General features: G+C 31.5%; 1 protein-coding gene across 1 annotated transcript; it reads left to right on the top strand.

The window, feature by feature from the left end:
- The first annotated feature begins 1147 nt into the window (after positions 1 to 1147).
- LOC130949939 (uncharacterized) lies at positions 1148 to 19781 on the top strand. The gene is made up of 5 exons (XM_057878532.1): positions 1148 to 1310; positions 12660 to 12782; positions 18471 to 18570; positions 18824 to 19040; positions 19443 to 19781. The coding sequence occupies exons 1-5, from the start codon at positions 1148 to 1150 to the stop codon at positions 19779 to 19781; spliced, it is 942 nt and encodes a 313-aa protein (XP_057734515.1).
- Positions 19782 to 20307: the final 526 nt, after the last annotated feature.

Below are 20307 nucleotides of genomic sequence, written 5' to 3'. Positions count from 1 at the left end.
TTGTTCTAAGATATTCACTCGCACTTCAACCTGATGAATGTGATGATCCGTGACACTCATCATCATTCTCACCTATGAACGCATGACTGACAACCACTTCCGTTCAACTTAATATTGAGCGTGTATCTCTTAGCCTTCATTCCGAAAGATTGGAGTCTTCGTGGTATAAGCTAGAATTATTGGCGGCCATTCCTGAGATCTGGAAAGTCTAAACATTGTCTGTGGTATTCCGAGTAGAATCTGGGAAGGGACGACTGTGATGAGCTTCAAACTCGTGAGTGTTGGGCATAGTGATAGATGCAAAAGGATCACTTGATTCTATTCCAACATGATTGAGAACCGACAGATGATTAGCCGTGCGGTGACAGCGCATTTGGACCATTTTTACTGAGAGGACGGGAAGTAGTCATTGACAACGGTGATGCCCAACATACAGCTTGCCATGGAAAGGAGTATGAAGGATTGGATGAAGACAGTAGGAAAGAAGAGATCTAGAAGGAATAACGTATCTCCATACGATTATCTGAAATTCCCACTAATGAATTACATAAGTATCTCTATCTTTATTTTCTATTTATTTATCTTTTAATTATGAAAACTCCATAACCCATTTGAATCCGCCTGACTGAGATTTACAAGGTGACCATAGCTTGCTTCAAGCCAACAATCTCCGTGGGATCGACCCTTACTCACGTAAGGTTTATTACTTGGACGACCCAATGCACTTCTTGGTTAGTTATGCAAAGTTGTGAAAAAGAGTTGAGATTACAATTGTGCGTACCAAGTTGTTGGCGCCATTGTGTATCATAATTTCGTGCACCAGGAATCACACAATTGGTCATAATCTGATGCCAGATCCTAACCTCAATGGTGAGATATTTGATTGCTATGGCCTTTGGACTCGGCTTCGATGGTCCATAGATCCATGGAATGTTAGGATGGATGACTATGACGTGTAACCCTGCATCTTAATCAAAAGTCATCATCTGTATGTTCTTCGCCTTCCGAAAAGCATCTTTCTCGGTCACTTTAGGCTAGAAATGAAGGACCTCTTCAATTGCCTCCTCTGTAACCAATATCTGCTTGCCTCGGAGGAGAATGGCGTCAAGGGTTGTTTTGTAATAGTTGTAGTAGAACTCAAAAATCCATGGCGCATTCACTCCGACCAGGTACTGGTCCAAGAATACCTATCCCCGCTGCTCGATCTAACTCTCAGTGTACTTTTGTAGCTCAGGGGGAATCTGGAGCTTCCTCTCAACATGGAGGCTCCGCTTCTGGACAAAATCTTGGAACCTTAGCTCCGAATAAAGGTTCGTGAACTTGGATGGATCAGTAGATGATGTATTCTATTGACCATATCCCTCTCACTGATCTGCCTCTCAGATAGTAGCTCTTTTGTTATTTCGGTAGTTTGCTGTGTTTCCTTCCTCTTACTCGAGCCAGTAGCTTTACCTTTCCATTTCCTATTAGTTATCCTGAAAAGGATCAAAAGAATCAGGGATATGAAATATGATCCAAGGCATATAAAGCAGAAATATAAGCAAGCAGCATAACAAAAATAGAGGTTAATACACAATTATGAGTGAAGTGAAAGGAAAGAATAAAATTGATTGGAAGAGTAAGTGAAATGACAAGACGAACTCAAGCAGAAATCTTATCCCAATCAATCATAATCAACTAAAGTAAGTTAGCTTGTCCATTCAACAAAAAGAAAACGTAAGAAAAAATGTTGCTAGGTAACAAGAAAAATAAAAGAGTTAATTAAAAGGAAAAGAAAAGTGTAAATTGAAAAAGAATGTTAAATGTTATGTACATAGCAAACATGATCCATAACGTTGAGAGGTTTGAAAAGAATATAAAACAGACAAGCTCACTTTCAACTTCACCCAATGCGCATTACGCTAATAATGACCAAACCAAGTCGTGTGTAGCACACACGTTTAATCAACTAAACGATACATGCCATTAGAGCATATACACAAATCATTGACGATGAAACAAGTAAAAAATAATATGCAAAACGAGGCATAGATAATATATAAGGTCTCAGAAAAGTCAGAGGAATTCATAGAACTCCGACACTCAGATAAATCTTAAAATTTATTCTAAACCAGAAATATCGGTAATCTATCTAAGGGGATTCTGATTCTAAGCTAACTCTTCCCCTTCTGTCTCCTTCAAACTTCCCAATCCCCTTATGGAACAACTCTCATTACGCCTCCACCATATGAGGAGCCTTTCAGATACATACACACACAAATCAAACAAGAAAACAAAGATTGGGTACAGATACAGCAAGTAGAGCAAGTAGTAGGTAAGCATAGTTAAACAGTTAGGCAAACCAAAACAATGTACACTCAAACAAAACATACAAATGCATATGATGTATGCCTGTCGTATGGCTAATAAGCTCATCTGTCGGTTAGACAGCCAAACCCAACATGTCTGGTAGCTAACTCGAACATTATCTCTCTATCACACACAATTAACTCAACACATTGGCTGACCGTTAGAGGGAGAGTGCCCTGTCACCATTAGAGAGAATATGTGCCTTGTCACCATTAGAAGGAATATGTGCCCTAACACAATGCAACCAGAGAGAAATCATAGACATATTCATTATCAATCATTCTCACCTCTCTATCATGATCAATCTCGTCATATCTTAATCAAACCCATTCATCATCATCCCATAATATCATAATCCTTCTCATCACGCCCTTCAACCCATCCTGGTCCTTAATAATCCAATCCAAACTCTTATCCATCTTAATCGACTTCACTCGATAATCATGCTTGCACTCATTCTCAAGCCTAAAATAAGTTATCAGACCTTAAACAGGGATTATGGAAGTTTACAAGCTTGCTAGAAAGGTCAAATAGTTAAAAATATGGTTTTAGTGCAAAACATGGCATTGTGTGTGTACGCACGCACTAGACAACTTTTCCAGCGTGTGTGTACGCATCATAGTGTGCGTATGTACTACTTGCAAAATTTCCAGAGTGTGCGTATGCACACCCTCGTACGTACACACGAGTCTTCACACTTGCTCTAGTCTGTGCGTATGCACACATACCAGGTTTTCTGGTTTTCTGCAAAATTCTATTTTTAAACCCAAATTTCAAACATGCATAAATTTTTTGTTAAAAATCATTTTTTATCCGTTATTAAACATCATAAACTACTCGATCCCAATTTTTATTTAAAACAAGTTTCACCTAATTTGAGGTTCCGAGGGCCAAGTTACAGCGCGTCAAAGTTGGTTAAAAATTATGTTTTTACCAAAACCCAAAACCTCAAGTTTTTTTTTCCAAATTTTCCAATCTAAACCAACCAAATCACAACCATACCATCTCAAGCGTTCTCATAATTCACCAAACACTAATCCACTACCTATCAATTACTTAGTCACTCAAAGTACTAATGCTTCATCATCAATGCAACATCATTCATATCACATATATACATATATACAATAATTGCATCAATTCCAACCACTTCACTATCAACCCAACATATAATTTATATTCAACACAAACCACACCACAATCATCTCAACATTTATTTACTATATCTACTAAATATGCACCATTCATATAATTCAACTTATCCTACGGTCAACTAGCCTAAGTTTTCACGTAACATTATACATTAACTACGAGAAACCAAAACCATACGTTGATGATTTCCCCCCAAAGCTCAAAACATCAAACTTCAAGCTTCCATGACTCCTAATAAATTCTAAAGAGCTCTTGCCACCAAAGCTTGAACCCAAGCACTCCAATATGCCAATTCAATTTCAATTCAACATAATTTCAATCTAATCTATACAATTCACCACAATTAACACTAGGATTCACAAAATTAGACAAACCACAAGGGTTTGGAATTTTCTTACCTTACCCATCGATGATTGAGGTAAAACCCAATAATCATCCAAGGCTAGATTGCACATAAACCATCAAAATCATCAAAATCACTCAATACATTAACCAAATTTGTACAAATGAAGGGGGTGGAGAACTGGGCACATAATTTAGGGACACTTACCACTTTGTTTGGACAGAATTGAAGAACTCGATGAGATGAACACCTGGCTACAAATTGTGTGACGATCGGAGCTTCGGATTGAAAGTTATGGGTGATTGAATGTTTGTATGACTAGTACACCTAGGGCAAGCTCTCTTCTTCTTCTCTCAGTGGAATAAAATAGAAAGGGGTAAGAGGCTGAATGTTTTGCTTATATTTGGGGGTTGTGTTTGTGGGCTTGGGCCCACTTGGGTCCGGTTTACCCGGTTTAGTCTGTTGGCCTAACTTTAGGCCAAAATCTTTAAAATTAAAGTCTTAATTCATATTCTAAATATTTTTACTTCTTCAAATTTTAAAATTTAATTTTCTCATTTTCTTGGCTTATAATTAATTAATTAATTAATTTTTTATTAATATGGGTATATGCTATATGGGTTATAGTGGACAGATTGACAAAGTCGGCTCATTTTCTTCCGATCAAAACTAACTATGCATTGGAAAGCTTGCGCATTTGTACATTCAAGAAGTGGTGTGACTGTATGGAATACCTTCTTCAATTGTGTCCGACAGAGATCCGAGGTCTACATCAAGGTTTTGGGTAGCTTTTCAGAAAGCTTTTAGCACAGAGCGGCATCTAAGTACGGATTATCACCCACAAATAGATGAACAATCAAAACGAATGATCTAAACATTAGAAGATATGATGAGATCATGTGTAATACAACAGCAAGGAAATTCGGACAAGCAATTGCCATTGGTAGAATTTACCTACAACAACAATTATTAACAGAATATTGGAATAGCCTATATGAAGCTCTTCATGGACGACAGTATCAATCTCCACTGTGTTGGCACCAAGGAGAAAAATATAGTGTGTTGGGTCCAGATTTGGTGTAGGAAACAACTGCTCAGATAAAGAATACTCACGAGAAGATTCAGACGGCACAGAGTCGACAAAAGAGCTATGCCGATAATAGACGTAAGACTTTAGAATTTAGGGAGAGTGAACATATTTTCTTAAAAACAAATCCTACTACCGGTATAGGTCGCACCCTTAGAACCAAAAAACTCAACCCTAGGTAAGTAAGTCCTTTTTAGATCCTTAGGAGAGTCAGTCTAGTCGCGTATCAAATAGCTCTTCCACTTTTCCTATCCAACTTTCATGATGTTTGCCATGTCTCTCAGCTTAAGAAATATAATCCCGATGACAGTCATGTCTTGCGACCTGAGACAGTACAATTGCAGAATGATCTAACACATCCGGCAACCCCGGTCGAGATCGTCGATAAGGGCGATAAGCAGCTACGAGGCAAAACGGTTTCTTTTGTCAAAGTAGCGTGGGGACGCAATGCTAAAGATGGGCATACCTGAGCAGACTATCCTCACCTATTTACATGTAAAGGAAATTTTGATGGAAATTTTTCTTTAAGGAGGGTAGAATGTAACATCCTGGTTTCTGCGTTAGAGTCACGTATGTGAGTTTTACGTTTTGATTGCGTAACGTCTATGATAGATTTTTCTGCGATCTTTAAATAAAATAAAAAATAATGTAATATTAATATTGTATTATTATTTAATTTTATTTGACAAAGGACGGTCACTTGATATTAGGTCTGGAAGATTTAAAAAGCTCAGCTTTACTAATGTCATTTACATTAGTAATTTACCCAATATTTATTCTAATTAAATACCACCACTTGAAGTAATTATTTGAGTTTTTACCGTGTCTAATTACCTTAATTATCTTCCAAGATATTTAAAAATTTAACCTCGTTGACTCAGTAACTCAAAATCGCGACACGCAACGCTTAATACGCCATATGTCGCAATGCATACCGTTCCCCTTTAATTAAGTGACATTAGTCACTAATTATACATTATATTAGGCACAAAAATATTCTCTCTCTTCTCTAGAATCAGCCGAAGCCATGCATGGGAGGAAGGGGGAGGTTTTGTTGATTTTCGGACTTTCGAGCTTTAGTTTTTGAGATCTGGACCCCTATAAAAATTCTGATTCGATAGAAGTGACCTATCTTCATTCTCTACGTGGTGACGTGTATTTTATTCTGTGGAATCATGAAATGGAGCTGCCCCTGTCAGGAACCAGTTTAACCGAACCAAAGGGGGAGGAATCACCGAGTTTTCGATATTTTCACTCTATTTGATCGATCAGAAACCTCCTCTGGTATCTTTTGTGTGTTTCGTGCTTTATAGAGGTAGGATTTGACTCTTTAATCAATTAAAAATAGGAATTAATTGACATATGTGGTTGGATTGTTGTCTGTTGATGTCTGTTGCTCAAATTTGTGATAGTTGGCTATTAAAATTTAGCTGAATTACTGCTGAATTTGTTGTTTTGTTCGGACATAATGAGAAATAAGGCATTCAGATGTTGTTGTTGAATAATTGGCTGAAATTTGAGTTATATGATAATATACAACTGAGTTCTGACGGTCGAATTTTGATTTGGAATTAATTATAACTAAATAAGTATTTTGAATGGTGGTTTCGAATAAAAAGGAACAGAGGCTTGACTTTTTAGAAAGATTTAATGAATAAAATTATTTATTTATAAATATATAACTTTATTGAAATTAATTGAGTTGTTTTTTGAAGAAAAATAATGAATTGCAATAAAGAGTTTAAAGCGGAAGACGGTTTTGGGAAAAGTATAATTTTAGTTGAATGAAAAAGATTTTATTTTGAAAACGGAAGAACCATACCCAATTTACTTATTTTCAATGAAGTTTTAGGTGTTTGAAAGTTTATAAAATATTTTGAATAATTTATAAAGTAACTAGTAAAGACTGGGTCTCTTTTATAAAAGTTCAGAGTTATTTAGAGTAATTTTAAAGTGCGTCAATTTAATTACAGTAACTTGCAGAATGTCATTTTTCAAAGTTTAAACATATTTATGTATTTTATTCCCATGGGTATATTTATGCTTATTTTTAAAAGTATTTATATAATTTAAGAATAACTCTGAGATATTTGGAAAAGTGATTTTAAAGTTAAATCTCATAACGCGCTCTATTTCAGTTTATTATTTTAGAGAAATTGTGGTATTATGGATAAAGAATTATTATATATTGAATGTTATTTGATTATGTGATGAGATGATGGAGGTTTGGAAAGGCAACACCAATGACTCTTCTTATCATCGATTTATCTGGCAGATTACTGAAGAGTAGCACGGGCACTATAACCCAAGAGTGTAACCCGTCACTTTGATCGTGGGAACGATACAGGTGCTATAGCCCTAGAGCGTGCGGACGCTATAACCCAAGAGTATACCGGGCATTATATCCCGAAGCGATGGCAACGAGCTCGAGTAGCCTTATGTATACGAGGATCCTATCCATCACAGCTTCTATATAGTGGCCGCAAAGCCTCAAGTTTGTAAGTACGTAGATAAAGATCATCCTTTTCAGTACTCGCTAGCTTCACCCCCTCTTTGATCCTGATGCACCGTATGCTTTTCCGCTGTCGTAGTTATATCCTGATTCTGTCCACTATTTTTTTGACTTCTTGCATAGAGGTCCTGTTTCAGCATAACGGGATGGTCAAGCGGTGCCTGAGCCTAGCCCTATTATAGATGACTACATCCCTGAGTCTCCTCCAGTAGATTTGGACATATCAATAGAGTCTCTTTCTACTTACTCCTCTTATCCTTTCACCATAGAGCCTATCAAAACTTCAGCTGTGACTACTAGTCAGCTCTCAGTAGTTTAGCAGATTTCTCCTAGTGGTACAGCTTCCACAGACGACAATAATGATGCTAGTCCCCAGAGTACATAAGAGGTCATCGTTATTTCTGATGACGAGGACATCGAGGAAATAGAGATTGTGGATCTGACTTCTGAGAACCTGAGATGGATATAGAGATCGTAGACTTTACTTCTGACAACAATTTGGTAGCGATATCAGCATCTTCTTTTGACATCTCTCCGGTTTAGTGTTTCTTTTAGACTCTCAATTTTGTTTCTCGAGAGACAAGGTTAGAAGACTAGACTAGTCTGGGCATTAGAGTAGGGGCTTTGGATATGGGCCAGACTCTGAAGATGTTTTGAGTTGTATATATGTATATACCTGTGAGGGAGTAACTAACTTTTTATCTTTTGAGTGCTGTGTGTGTGTGTGTCTACATGTGTGTGTGTATTATAGTTTATTATCCTGTTTGTATATATATCTGTTTATTGTTTTGGTTGCGATTTTAATTTTCTTTAAGGAAGGTTTTTCATAAAATTCGAGTTCCGTTAACCCGACTACAGGCTTGATATTATTAATAACAGTGTATGTGTAGTTTTAAGTTGGTAACACTTGATGTTTCGGTATGAGCATGCCATAATGAAAATTAGATCGTTACAACAATAATGATTAATTATATAGTAAAAACGTACAATAATTTTGTTTGATATTATTTTAATTTTATACTCATTTATGTTTAAATTAATTATATTTTTCATTATGCATAATTACTAATATAAATATAAATATTATTAAACATGTATGCATAAACAATATTGATTACAATATAATTATTCTTTTGTGGTTATATAATATTTATTAATATTAAAGTTTCAATAACTACATATGGTATATAATAATATAATAAATTTAAACTAATTAGATAGTTATTAAAATTAAAAATAGTACTTTAATATAAAAACAAAATTAAAAATTTTTTATTATGAAAAAAAACTAGAATTTATATAATTATTTAATAACATCTAGCTTACAACTTGTTGATTATGATTTGTTGAGACTTGATTGTTTTTAAAATATTAGTGACGATATGTATTTCAAATTTTAATTTTAAGTTTTTTACTATTTATATTTTTATTTATATGAAACCGAGTCAATCGGTTGAACTAATAACCTACTAATTAAACTAATAAACCAATAAACCAGTATTTTGATTAGTTTAATCATCGGTTCAGTTCTAACACTATATTTTAAATAAGACTAAGAAAAATATATGAGAAAAGAATGTTAAATAGTAAAAAATCATACTTAACAAAATAATTGAGAGAAAAAATGAGATGATCCATTTTCCAAAATCAGGACGTCATCCAAACTTTTGTTGTATGTTGACTGTTTAATGACATCAATTATGAGACCTAAATCACAAGTGGTAGTTGTTTGAAATATTTAAACGGCATATCCTGATGAGTTCGTTTGATTAGCGTATCTGTGACAAGTTGCATAAACAAGTTCCGATCTACTAAAGAATAAACTCAAATGAAAATGAATTTTCTCAAATTTTTTCAATTATTGTTATAAAATATGATTTTTACTATACATCTTTAAGTAAAAGATCAAGAAAAAATATGTGGAAAAAAATATTAAATGATTAAAAAAACACGTGATAAAACAGTTAATAAAAAAATGAGGGATTCATTTCCAACTCAAATGGGATAAAAAATTATTTGTTAAAGATTTATGGCTGTTGAACTCCTTCCATCCTCTCCCGCCTCAGTAAAAAGAAAATTATACGATGACGTCAGTACTGCGCTCACTTACAACAAAGCTAAAACAATTTTCTCAAATTTAGGGTTAAATAAGAACAATTTAAATATTTGAAAAATAATTAAAATTGAATCTAGTTCAAATATTTGGAACATAATGTATACTTTAATTTTCTTTATTTGAAATATAATAATTATATAAACACATTTAGAATATAAACATTTATTATCTTCAAAATTAGATAAGGAAAAACTTTATTGTTATAAAAAAGGAAATAAATATAGCAATGTTAATTCCAAATTTAAAATTGCACCATTAAATGACAAATACGAATAAAATTTATTATTATTTAGGAGTGTACATCAATCTGATTGGATTAAATATAGATAAAATTTCGATCAAATTCAAGCTCAAAAGATTGGATTCGATCGGATTAGAAATTTGCATTCTTTTTTACTTGGATTTGATCCGATATCAGATGTCACTGGCAAAAAAAATTATCTTTTCTTTCTACAAAGAAATAAAAATTATTTTTTCACTTTTTAAACATGTTTAATTATTTCCATATATTATTAAAAAAATTAAAATAATAAAAACAAAGCAACTAAATATATATAAATAATAATAGAAATAAAACAATCAAATCTAATTATCTCACATTTCAACAACAACGACAAACAAGTAATAATACAAGTTTTAATATACCAATATTCCAAAAGTGTAAAACAAATTTCGAATTGAATATGGATAAATACCATAAATATTGCAGATCAGATCCAAATTTGTTTTACCATAATTTTACTAGTCGATTAATAGAAACAAAATGTGCCAATTAATTTAATTTTTTTAGAGTAAAGTATCATTTTCGTCCCCAACGTTTGGAATAAGTCTCAAAGTTATCCTTAACGTTTCGATCGTTCTATTTAAGTCCCTAACGTTTCAAAACTGATTCAATGTTGTCCTGCCATTAGGAATCCGTTAACAGAATTGACGACGGGATAAAATTGAGGCAATTTTGAAATGTTAGAGACTTAAATAGGGCGAAAAGTTGGAGACAAAATAATACATAGAAATAAATTTTAATTTTATCTTTCAATAATATCAATTTTTTTACTATACATAGTATTCAATTATTTTTTAATCACATCTAAGTAAATTACACTTAATCATATTACTTTTATTTTAAATAAATTATTTTTTTATAATTTTACTCTTAAAAATTTTTAGTTATCATGAAATATTTGTAAAATGACTAGTATATAAACTTGCAGAAAAAAAAATAATATATATACAATAAAATATAAATTATACCATTTGTCTCTAATGTATCAAAATTCTTTAAAATTATAAAAAAATAAATTTATTTAAAATGAAAGCAATGTGATTAAGTGTAATTTATTTAGATGTAATTAAAAAATAATTGAATACTATGTACAGTAAAAAATTAATATTATTGAAAGATAAAATTAAATTAAAATTTATTTTTATATATTGTTTTCGTCCCTAACATTTTTGTCCTATTTAAGTTCTAACGTTTCAAAATTGTCTCAATTTTGTCCCGCCGTCAATTCTGTTAACGGATCCCTAACGGCAGGACAACATTGAGTCAATTTTAAAATGTTAGGGACTTAAATAGGACGATTGAAACGTTAGGGACAACTTTGAGACTTACCACAAACGTTGAGGACAAAAACGATACTTTACTCCTTTTTTTATTTATTATAGTCTGTAAAATTAATTGTGAAACTTTATTTTATTTTAAAATTAGTTTGATAAAATTTTTATTTTTTAAAAATAACTTATTATTAAAGTTTGTCTTTTAAAAATATAATTTTTTTAAAAGTTGTAGTTTCTATGTTTGTTAAATCAAATTAAAAATATTTTAATAAGTGCAAGCAACAACAAATTATATTTAGTAAAATAATTTTTAAAATTTAACTTGACCATAATAAACACAATATAATAATAATATTATATATTTATCAATACACGAGATTATATTAGATTTTTTTTTAAAAGCACCCACAACTTTTAAAAGTTGTAAATACAAATACATAATATGTTTTTAGTTACTAAATACAAAATAAAATACTTGTACTATACAAATACTTCTCAACATTTTTTACCAAATCCTTTATTAATATTAATAATAGAAGTACTAGATTATTATTATTATTATTATTATTATTATTATTATTATTATTATTATTAATGTTATTAGAGTAAATGTGTCCTTTTTTATTTTTGACTATTTATTCAAAAGACAAAACAATCTTTTACAATTCAAAAATCTTTACCTGGTTTTCAACCATGTAAATAATTGATCTAAGCGGTCTTTGATACATTAGCAAATCATCCTTTATGGGAATCGATTAGACTAATTATTTTAATTAGGATTAAAAATTGAATAAAAATTTTTGAATTGTAGAGGATCATTTTGTCCTTTGAACAAATAGTCAAAAACCAAAAAAGGGTATTTAATATTCTTCTTGTCCTCTTCTTCTTTATATTTTTATTATTAAATTCAATTAGATATATAATTATTATTAGGAAGACTTTCCTTGCATTGTATCTGATCAACTTTGTATTGTTATAAATAGTGTGTTTTCCATATTTATATGTATTGAGACATATGTTCGTATGTATTTTGGTTCAAGAGAGAGAAGTTTTCTTAACTTGGTTTTTGTGTTCTTTCTCACTTAATTCATATTGCTATACCACAATTGGAAAATTCAGGTTTCACCCTAGACCACTAATTATTTATTCCCAAATCTATACCAATTTCTATAACTAATTTTGACTGTGTTCAATTGTTTTTAAATATTAACATCTTTTACAATTTGATTAACCATTTAGGCAGCTATATATGTCATCTTACAATTCCATTTCTTGTTCAAATGCTTGCATATTATTTTCTTGGTTTTTTCTAAAATTTAAATATCATTTTTCTATGATTATTATATGGCTAGGTTGTTTATAGCTACAATATTTTGGATTGAGCACAGATTGTCCTTTTTGGTAGCTTTTACATGTTATTTTTATCAATTCTTTTTCAAAAATTTTATTTATAATTTAAAAGAAATTAATAAATTGATTATTGATACAAATTTTTTCCTTGGTATATGCCCTGAATTTTAATTTGTGTGACTTAAATCTGCAGCAATTGAAATGGCAAACCGCACTGTTATATTGAAAAAGACTACAATTCTACCATTTTTAACTTGCAAGATTTGTGATGAATTACTGGAGGATGCTACCGCTATTGTTGAATGTCTTCATTTATGTAAGTATTTTGGTTTGAATCTATCCATACATATTCTTTTGAATCCAAATTTTATAATTAATACATGTGTTGTTTGTTTGGATACTTTAGTTCAAAATTGTTTTAAAATAATATATTTTGTTTAAATTGTATGAAATTAAAAAAGGAAAAGTTGCTTTAATTACATGTATGACTAAACTATTGAAAAAAAGGTATGTAATCTATAATAAATTTTTATGTTATTTATTATTTGATAATTTTTTTTAAAGTACTTGGTATTTGACCTTTAAAATAATTGAAGAAAAGATATAAGTTACACAAGATAAAAATTAATTTTACTATTTAATTAATTTATTATTATAATAATAAAATATAAATAATCTTAATTTTCTCCCTATTCTAATTCTAGAAAATTCTTTACCTTTGCCAACCCCAAGTTCCAACTCATGCTTCACCCTAACTTCACTCCTCAGTCTGAGTCCATCATTTTTTTATCTTTGACCACTATTTATTCATTTATATGGTTCGTTTGCTTTTTCTATTCGTCTAGTTTGTCTGTTATAGTGCTTTATCTATTTGCTTGGTCCATCAACATCCTCCTTTCATTACCACCATCTTAGGATTAGTGAGTGCTCTACTTTTATCATGTGTCTTCTACTTTCGTCTTTTCCACTACTTTGTCTATGCTAAGGTTTTTGTAACACCCCAATTACCCTAAACCTTACTTCTAGCCGTAAAGCAAAGGTTAATCAGAAATTATGACAGTCCTAAGGCTTATACATATTTATATATAGAAGGAAATAATATATTCTAGAAGCCCGATGAAGGATTAAAGCTCAAAGTCGCATAATGTGGAATTACATACGTGAAGCGTTCGCACACGGTAACTAAACGCATTTGGCACGAAAGGATACAAAACATAATATATACAACCTTGCAATAAAGCTCATTAAATATAAGGTATTAATTAATAGATCAACAAGGTATATATATATATATATATATATATATATATATATATATATATATACTATACAAAAAAAGACTAGCCACTACCTGCGGAGTTTAGGCCGACTAGCCCAAACAGAAAAATACAGAGTCTTTGAGAATAAAATAGCTTATACAACCTATCTCTCATGTAAGCCTATAAGGCCATAAAGATACTACGATAAAAGTAAAACAGAAATATACAAGGAAAGAACCATACTCCGCTCTATCACCATGTCCGTAATTTCACCGAGGTGAATTACGACCTGCATCTGAAAAAAACAACAAAGTATGGAATAAGAACCGGAGGTTTTCAGTATGGAATAAGAACCGGAGGTTCTCAGTATGGTAACAGTGCCCAATCTGTAAGATGTAAGGCCCCGGAACACCGAAGGCAATCCTAGAACTTCACATCGCATACAGAATATTCAAGCTTAAGTGAAACAAATAAATAAGTAATTTAAACCATAAACCGGGTTATCTAAACTTAGGGGGATTTCTAACTAATACTAATCACATCGCTGTATCCCACAGCCTTCGCCAACCTAACTTCCGTGCGATCCCATCGCCACCACCTACTTAACCTCCTCAGCACTAGACAAACACAAGATAAATGCAAGCAAGTAAAATACAGATAATACTCATTTACAGCAAGTAATTTAAGAAGCAAGTAGGCATGTTATACAATTAGGCAAACTCAAGTAATCAAAGCAAACAAGCATATAGAAAATGCATATGATGAATGTCTATCCTATTGGCTCGTGATATCACTTGTCGGTCCATAAATGCCAACCCGACACATCCTCCCGGATGTAGCCTTTTCTGCCACGCCAGGGGTATGTTGCCATGCACACTTATGCAACAGCTCTTCTGCTACGCCAGAGATATAGTGCCCTGCACACTCATGTAGTAGGGAGTCTACTATGCTGGGGATATAGGCCCCGCACAATTCCTGCAGCAGAGAAGGAAATAACCACAACAAATCATGCAGCAGAACTATCTGCTACGCTGGGGATATAGGCCTCGCACGCTCTCAACAACAACTGATCATGCAGCAGAGAAATCTGCTACGCTGGGGATATAGGCCCCGCATGCTCTCAACATCAATTGATCATGCAGCAGAGAATCTACTACACCGGGGATATAGGCCCCGCACACTCTCGACATCCATCAAGATCATCATTTCTCTTTGAGTCCTCGACTCATTACAACCATCATTAATTCATGATTTCCATTTCGAACTCATAGTTCATCACTTTCACTGTCAGTAATTACCAAGTTTACTACTCTTCCTTCTCTCTCAACCAAACTCATCCCCAAAACGCCAGAAACCTAAGCCTCCGTCCGCTAACTTTTCAAAGTAATACCCGAAAATAAGCCAAAGAGTCTTAAAATGGTGTCACAGAAGCTTACAAGCTTGTTGGGAAGGTGAATTAGTTGAAAATAAAGTTTGATTTTGAGAAACAGGCCGTGTGCGTGCGCACAAGGGTGTGCGCGCGCACGCCCAGGAGAAATTTTAACACTTGTGCGTACGCATAGGGGTGTACGTACGCATAGGTACCAAATCTTGCAATTTTGTTCGCTCGCTCAGGGCGTGCGAGCGCCCCCAACAGCCTGACCTTCCCAACGTGTGCGTGCGCACAGGACTGTGCGTATGCACATACCAGAAATCACAAAATTTTGCAACATTGCAGAATTTCATATTTTGACGCCAAATTTTGAACGATCATAACTTCCTCTACAAAAATCTATTTTTCTCAAACTTTATATCGTTTTAAAGCCCTTGAAATCATCTTCAATTTAAAATAAATTTCAATCGATTTAAAAAAACGAGGCCCAAGTTATGATCCACTAAAGTTCACCAAAAATCAAGTTTTACACAAAGATCTCAAAACCTCAGTTTCATCAAAACTCAATTCAAAACCAAACTAATCATAACCCAAACAATACCAAAACAACTTCAAAATCCATACTATTTCTCTCCCAATTTAACCATCCATAATATCTCAATTACATCCTTTAACATCATCAAAACCCTTAGTCATCAACATCCAAAGCCATCATAATCATTCATAATCATCATCAATCAACCACAACATCAACCACTACAATTCCTCATATTAATCTCATAGAACTCACATCTTCAAACAATAGTCATCAAAATCAACATTTATATTACCAATATCAAGATACACACTCACCCACATCAATCAACATCATAATACATCATTAACACTAATACTTCTCAACAATCACCATCACCCACAAAAGTCAATTATTCAATTATTCATCATCACTCATCAACCATATCAACAAACCTTATCAACAATAATAGTCCACAACACTTATCATACACTTTCTCAATACCAACAACCATCAACATATTATATTTCCATACATTATTATATCAATCACTAAATCACAATTCACCTTCAATTAACATACAATTAAACATACACCCAAAACATTCAATCCTATCTTAAAGTCAACTAGCCTAAGTGTCCAAAAATATTACATATTACACAAAGGAAACCGAAACCATACCTTGACCGATTTCCAAACGCACCAAACATCAAAACGAAGCAACCAAGCTTGATCCAAAGTCTCAACAACTCCAACAAACACCAAAACTCAATCTAACATCACATATATACAAAAATCAAAACCTAGAAATCATAACATATAACACCACAAGGGTTTATGAGCAACTTTACCTTGTCCAAAGTGGATTGGGGCAATTTCTAACAATTATTCGCTACTAGAGATCACCTAAACAATCAAAACCACAAAACTTGCTCAAAACTCCAACCCAAAAATACGCAGAAACTTAGGGCAGCAAACTGGTATGTGAGATGTGATTTCTTACCAGATTTTCTTGGATAGAAGGGAAGAGCTTGTTGAGAGCTTTGTGTGGCCCCGAACGGCTCGTCAATCGGAGTCCCGTACTCAAGTTATTACTCTTGGAAGGTGGAGGTGAATAGTAACACCACCCCTTCTCCTCTCTTCTCTAAAACCGTGGCCCTCTCTCTCTTAGGGATGAAAAATAAGCTCAAAGCTCATTTAATGAGCTTATATATGTTGGGCCTTGGGCCTGGTTTGGGTCTGGTCCAACCCGTTAGCGTTTTTGGTCCGTTTGGTCTATTTTGGGCCAAAACCTTTAAGATTAGCGCTTGGTCTTCGATTCTAAATTATTTTTATCCTTTCAAAATAATAAATCAATTTTTCTAAAAAACACAGTACTGGACAGACTAGAGCCGGTACTGCCGGCTTAAGCGCTAGTACGCATTTTCACATAAACTTTTATAAAAAGATACATTTTCCAACTCAGAAAAATTCACTGAAATTAAATTATATAATTTTATTTTCAAATTAAAACATCTAAATTTTGAATCTATTCCGGGAAAAAATTATTATTATTATTAAAATGATTCTACGTGAAAAACTCCGACTCTTACAGTTTTCATACCCTTTATTTACTTGATTTTCATCATTGCTTTGCTTCAGTAGTGACTAGGACTATTTTTTAGGTTTTTAAATTGCTTTCATTGGGTTAAGGATTCTTATGGTTGATGGTTATTGAATTTTTTAAAAAATAATCTGTCTAAAGTATGAGAAATCTTAATTTTGTTTGTGTTGTTTTTCAGATATTTTATTTAAAATATGACAAATCTAATCTTTTTTTCTCTAATTGCATATTTCGTTTACAATAATGATACTTTTTTTAATTTATATATTTTTACTTTTTATTTTTGTTTTTCTTTATTATAGTTTTTTCATATTTTTTCACTTTTTGTTAAGTTTAATATACAATTGGGTACTTGAACACCTGATCCAATTCAACTCGAATTTAATCGGTTTGAATTTATTCTAGTCTGATAATAAAAAACTCAAATTCGATCTGAACTGAACAGATTAGAATTTCATCAATTCAGTTCTCAATTCTCCCTAAACCCAACTCAACCTGACTCGTTTACACCTCTAACTATTTATCTAAGGATTACGTTATTAAAAAATCTTTGTTACTAAAGTCTCAAGTTAATTTGCTAATATATTATATTATCTATATTCTGAAAGAGTATTTTTCACAAATAATGCTCAAGAACTGGTTATGATTTGTTTTCGATAAAAAAAATGCCCAAATATGATTATTTTTTAAAAATAGCTTAAAAAGCAAAAGATTTTAGTTATGATGTATATATTGAAGAAGAACTATAAAGAGTTATCATACATTTTCATAAGGAATGTACCCACTTAAGATTTGACCATTTTAAAAACTCTTCCTCATCAAATAAAATTTTGTTAAGAAATAACTACGATAAAAATTTTTATTACTTTTTTCTAAATGTTCAACAATTATACACATAATGCAGACCTCATATTTGTGCCAACAAATGTTTTCATTTTGGGAAATTGTGAATTTGATATAATAGTTTCACTAATCTTTTAACTAGTGTGGCTTTTATTGATTAATAATAACATATATCAAATTCGTTTAATTTCTAACATAAATTTACTATAAAAATATATGTCATTAAAAGGTTATACTTCAGATAAAGAGGTTTGTTATATATAGTATGACATGAAGAACATAACACAAATTGGATACCCTTAAAAGTTTGTATTATTATTTATTAATTTATTGCTCAATATATATTAATAGAAAAATTTATTCAATCATTTCTCATTACATGGAATAATCTTATTTCAATAAATCTTGTTCAGTTTGCAAGAAGTGCATCCATCACAAAATTATTGAAGAGAAATTAGAACATTGTCCAGTGTGCGATCTAGATTTGGGACCTAAACCTCTCGAGAAATTGAGGTTAGTTTCATAATCAAATTTCAAACCACCATTAAGTTCTCTGTTTTTTTTTTCTTTTTTTTTAAACACAAACATATACATATTTATTGCCCATTTGACCACTCTATGATAAAAATGTGATAGTATGTATTATATGTTCTTTTATTAAAGCACATACATAACTAATTCTTTCAATTTGAAATAGGTGCATGTTTTATTTTAGATTCTTGCATGCTAATTTAATTAATTTGATATCAATTTTGGGTTCCTATAGGCATGACGAAAGTATGCAATCAATAAGGAACACAATATTTTCTCCAAGAAAAAGAAATATTGATAATAAGGCAGATGATAATGTTGCCAATGCTGAGAAGAATGAGTTATTAGGTGACCTTGGCAGAATTTTGTTTGAAGATCCTGAGAATGAAAAGGATATGGCATTAAAATATTTGCTAGATACTTCAAATGAACATGTAGAGAATATCAAAGAGGTAAGATAACGAAACAATTTAACCTTGTCTTTTTATTTGAGATCATGCATACATATATAACAATTATTTCTTTATTTATTATTTAGATGTGCTATATTTATATCAGTTATGTTGATCGTAAGTAATAAAAATAATTAAAAACGATATTTATAATGATCTTATAATTAAAATAAATTCAATTTTCATGCATTGTTAGTATAAAATAGTTTTATACTAATTGCATAACATCATGTCAACAAAATAACGATTTTTACATTAACCACATCAATAATCATCTAAAAAAATATAATTGAATGACTACTTTAAATGTTTTTTTTTCTTGTTTTACTTGTTTAATTCCACTAACTTCAATAGGATTATATAGTATTTAGAATATGATTATATCTTTTTTTATTGATACAGAGTTTGCTACCTTCTGAAAAGAGTCTTTGCATGCAAAACAAAAATGTTATGGGTAAAGGTATTTGTCTTGATAATGTGGAAGAATACAATACTGATGAACTTGAACAAATGGAAGATAATAACAATGGCTCTCAAGTGGAAAAATCTATACAGAAGAAAAAGAAGCATAAGAAAAAAACAAAAAACATCGCTGAAATTTACCAAAAACATGAAACAATTATTATTTCTGGAGAATCAATTGAATATTTACCTTTAGCTTTGGAAAATTTTGATCAAGTTAACATTTTAAGGGATAATTCTTCATTTTGGATCTGCTTAGAAGCTTCAGAAAAACAGTGAGAAATTAAACATAACTTTATATCTTAAAATTCTAAGTATATTTATTATATCCTCTAATTGTGTTACTTATTTTTATCAAATGTTATTTTAGGAAAGGAGATATGCTACCTTTGCCTCAAATAAGTGAAAAATATATAAGAATAGAGTAAGTTCTTTTGGATTCATTGTATATGTATTTTAATTTATACTTTAGTTTATACTTCTTGTGCTTAATTATTAGCAACATTGGATTATTATTATGTTATATAAAATGACAATAATATATAACATATTAACAACGAATAACTGGTCAAAATGATTCTTTAAATTTCATTATTGATCAAACTAATTTTTCAAATTTTTACTCAATTAAGATAGTTACTATAAATTAATTGATGTAAATCATGTTAGTCATTGACTTAGTTTTTATCTTCATGTCACTAGTCAATATTAATCAATTGTTATTTAATATGTTAAGTAATAATTTTGGTGTGCCCAAACTATTCAATTATAAATTATAAAATTGACGTCTTTCTCTTCTTGATGT

Source organism: Arachis stenosperma, chromosome 9 (assembly GCF_014773155.1).
Source record: "Arachis stenosperma cultivar V10309 chromosome 9, arast.V10309.gnm1.PFL2, whole genome shotgun sequence".
Taxonomy (NCBI): domain Eukaryota; kingdom Viridiplantae; phylum Streptophyta; class Magnoliopsida; order Fabales; family Fabaceae; genus Arachis; species Arachis stenosperma.
The sequence above is the reverse complement of the archived record's forward strand: the minus strand, read 5'-3'. Positions and strand labels throughout refer to the sequence as shown.

What these genes read in the sequence shown, in the direction of transcription:
- LOC130949939 (XM_057878532.1), top strand. Translation starts at nt 1,148, where the DNA reads ATGGCGCATTCACTCCGACCAGGTACTGGTCCAAGAATACCTATCCCC. An exon ending in AACCTTAGCTCCGAATAAAG is followed by an intron (nt 1,311 to 12,659) that starts GTTCGTGAACTT and finishes TTAAATCTGCAG; the next exon opens with CAATTGAAATGGCAAACCGC. An exon ending in ATGTAGAGAATATCAAAGAG is followed by an intron (nt 19,041 to 19,442) that starts GTAAGATAACGA and finishes TTATTGATACAG; the next exon opens with AGTTTGCTACCTTCTGAAAA.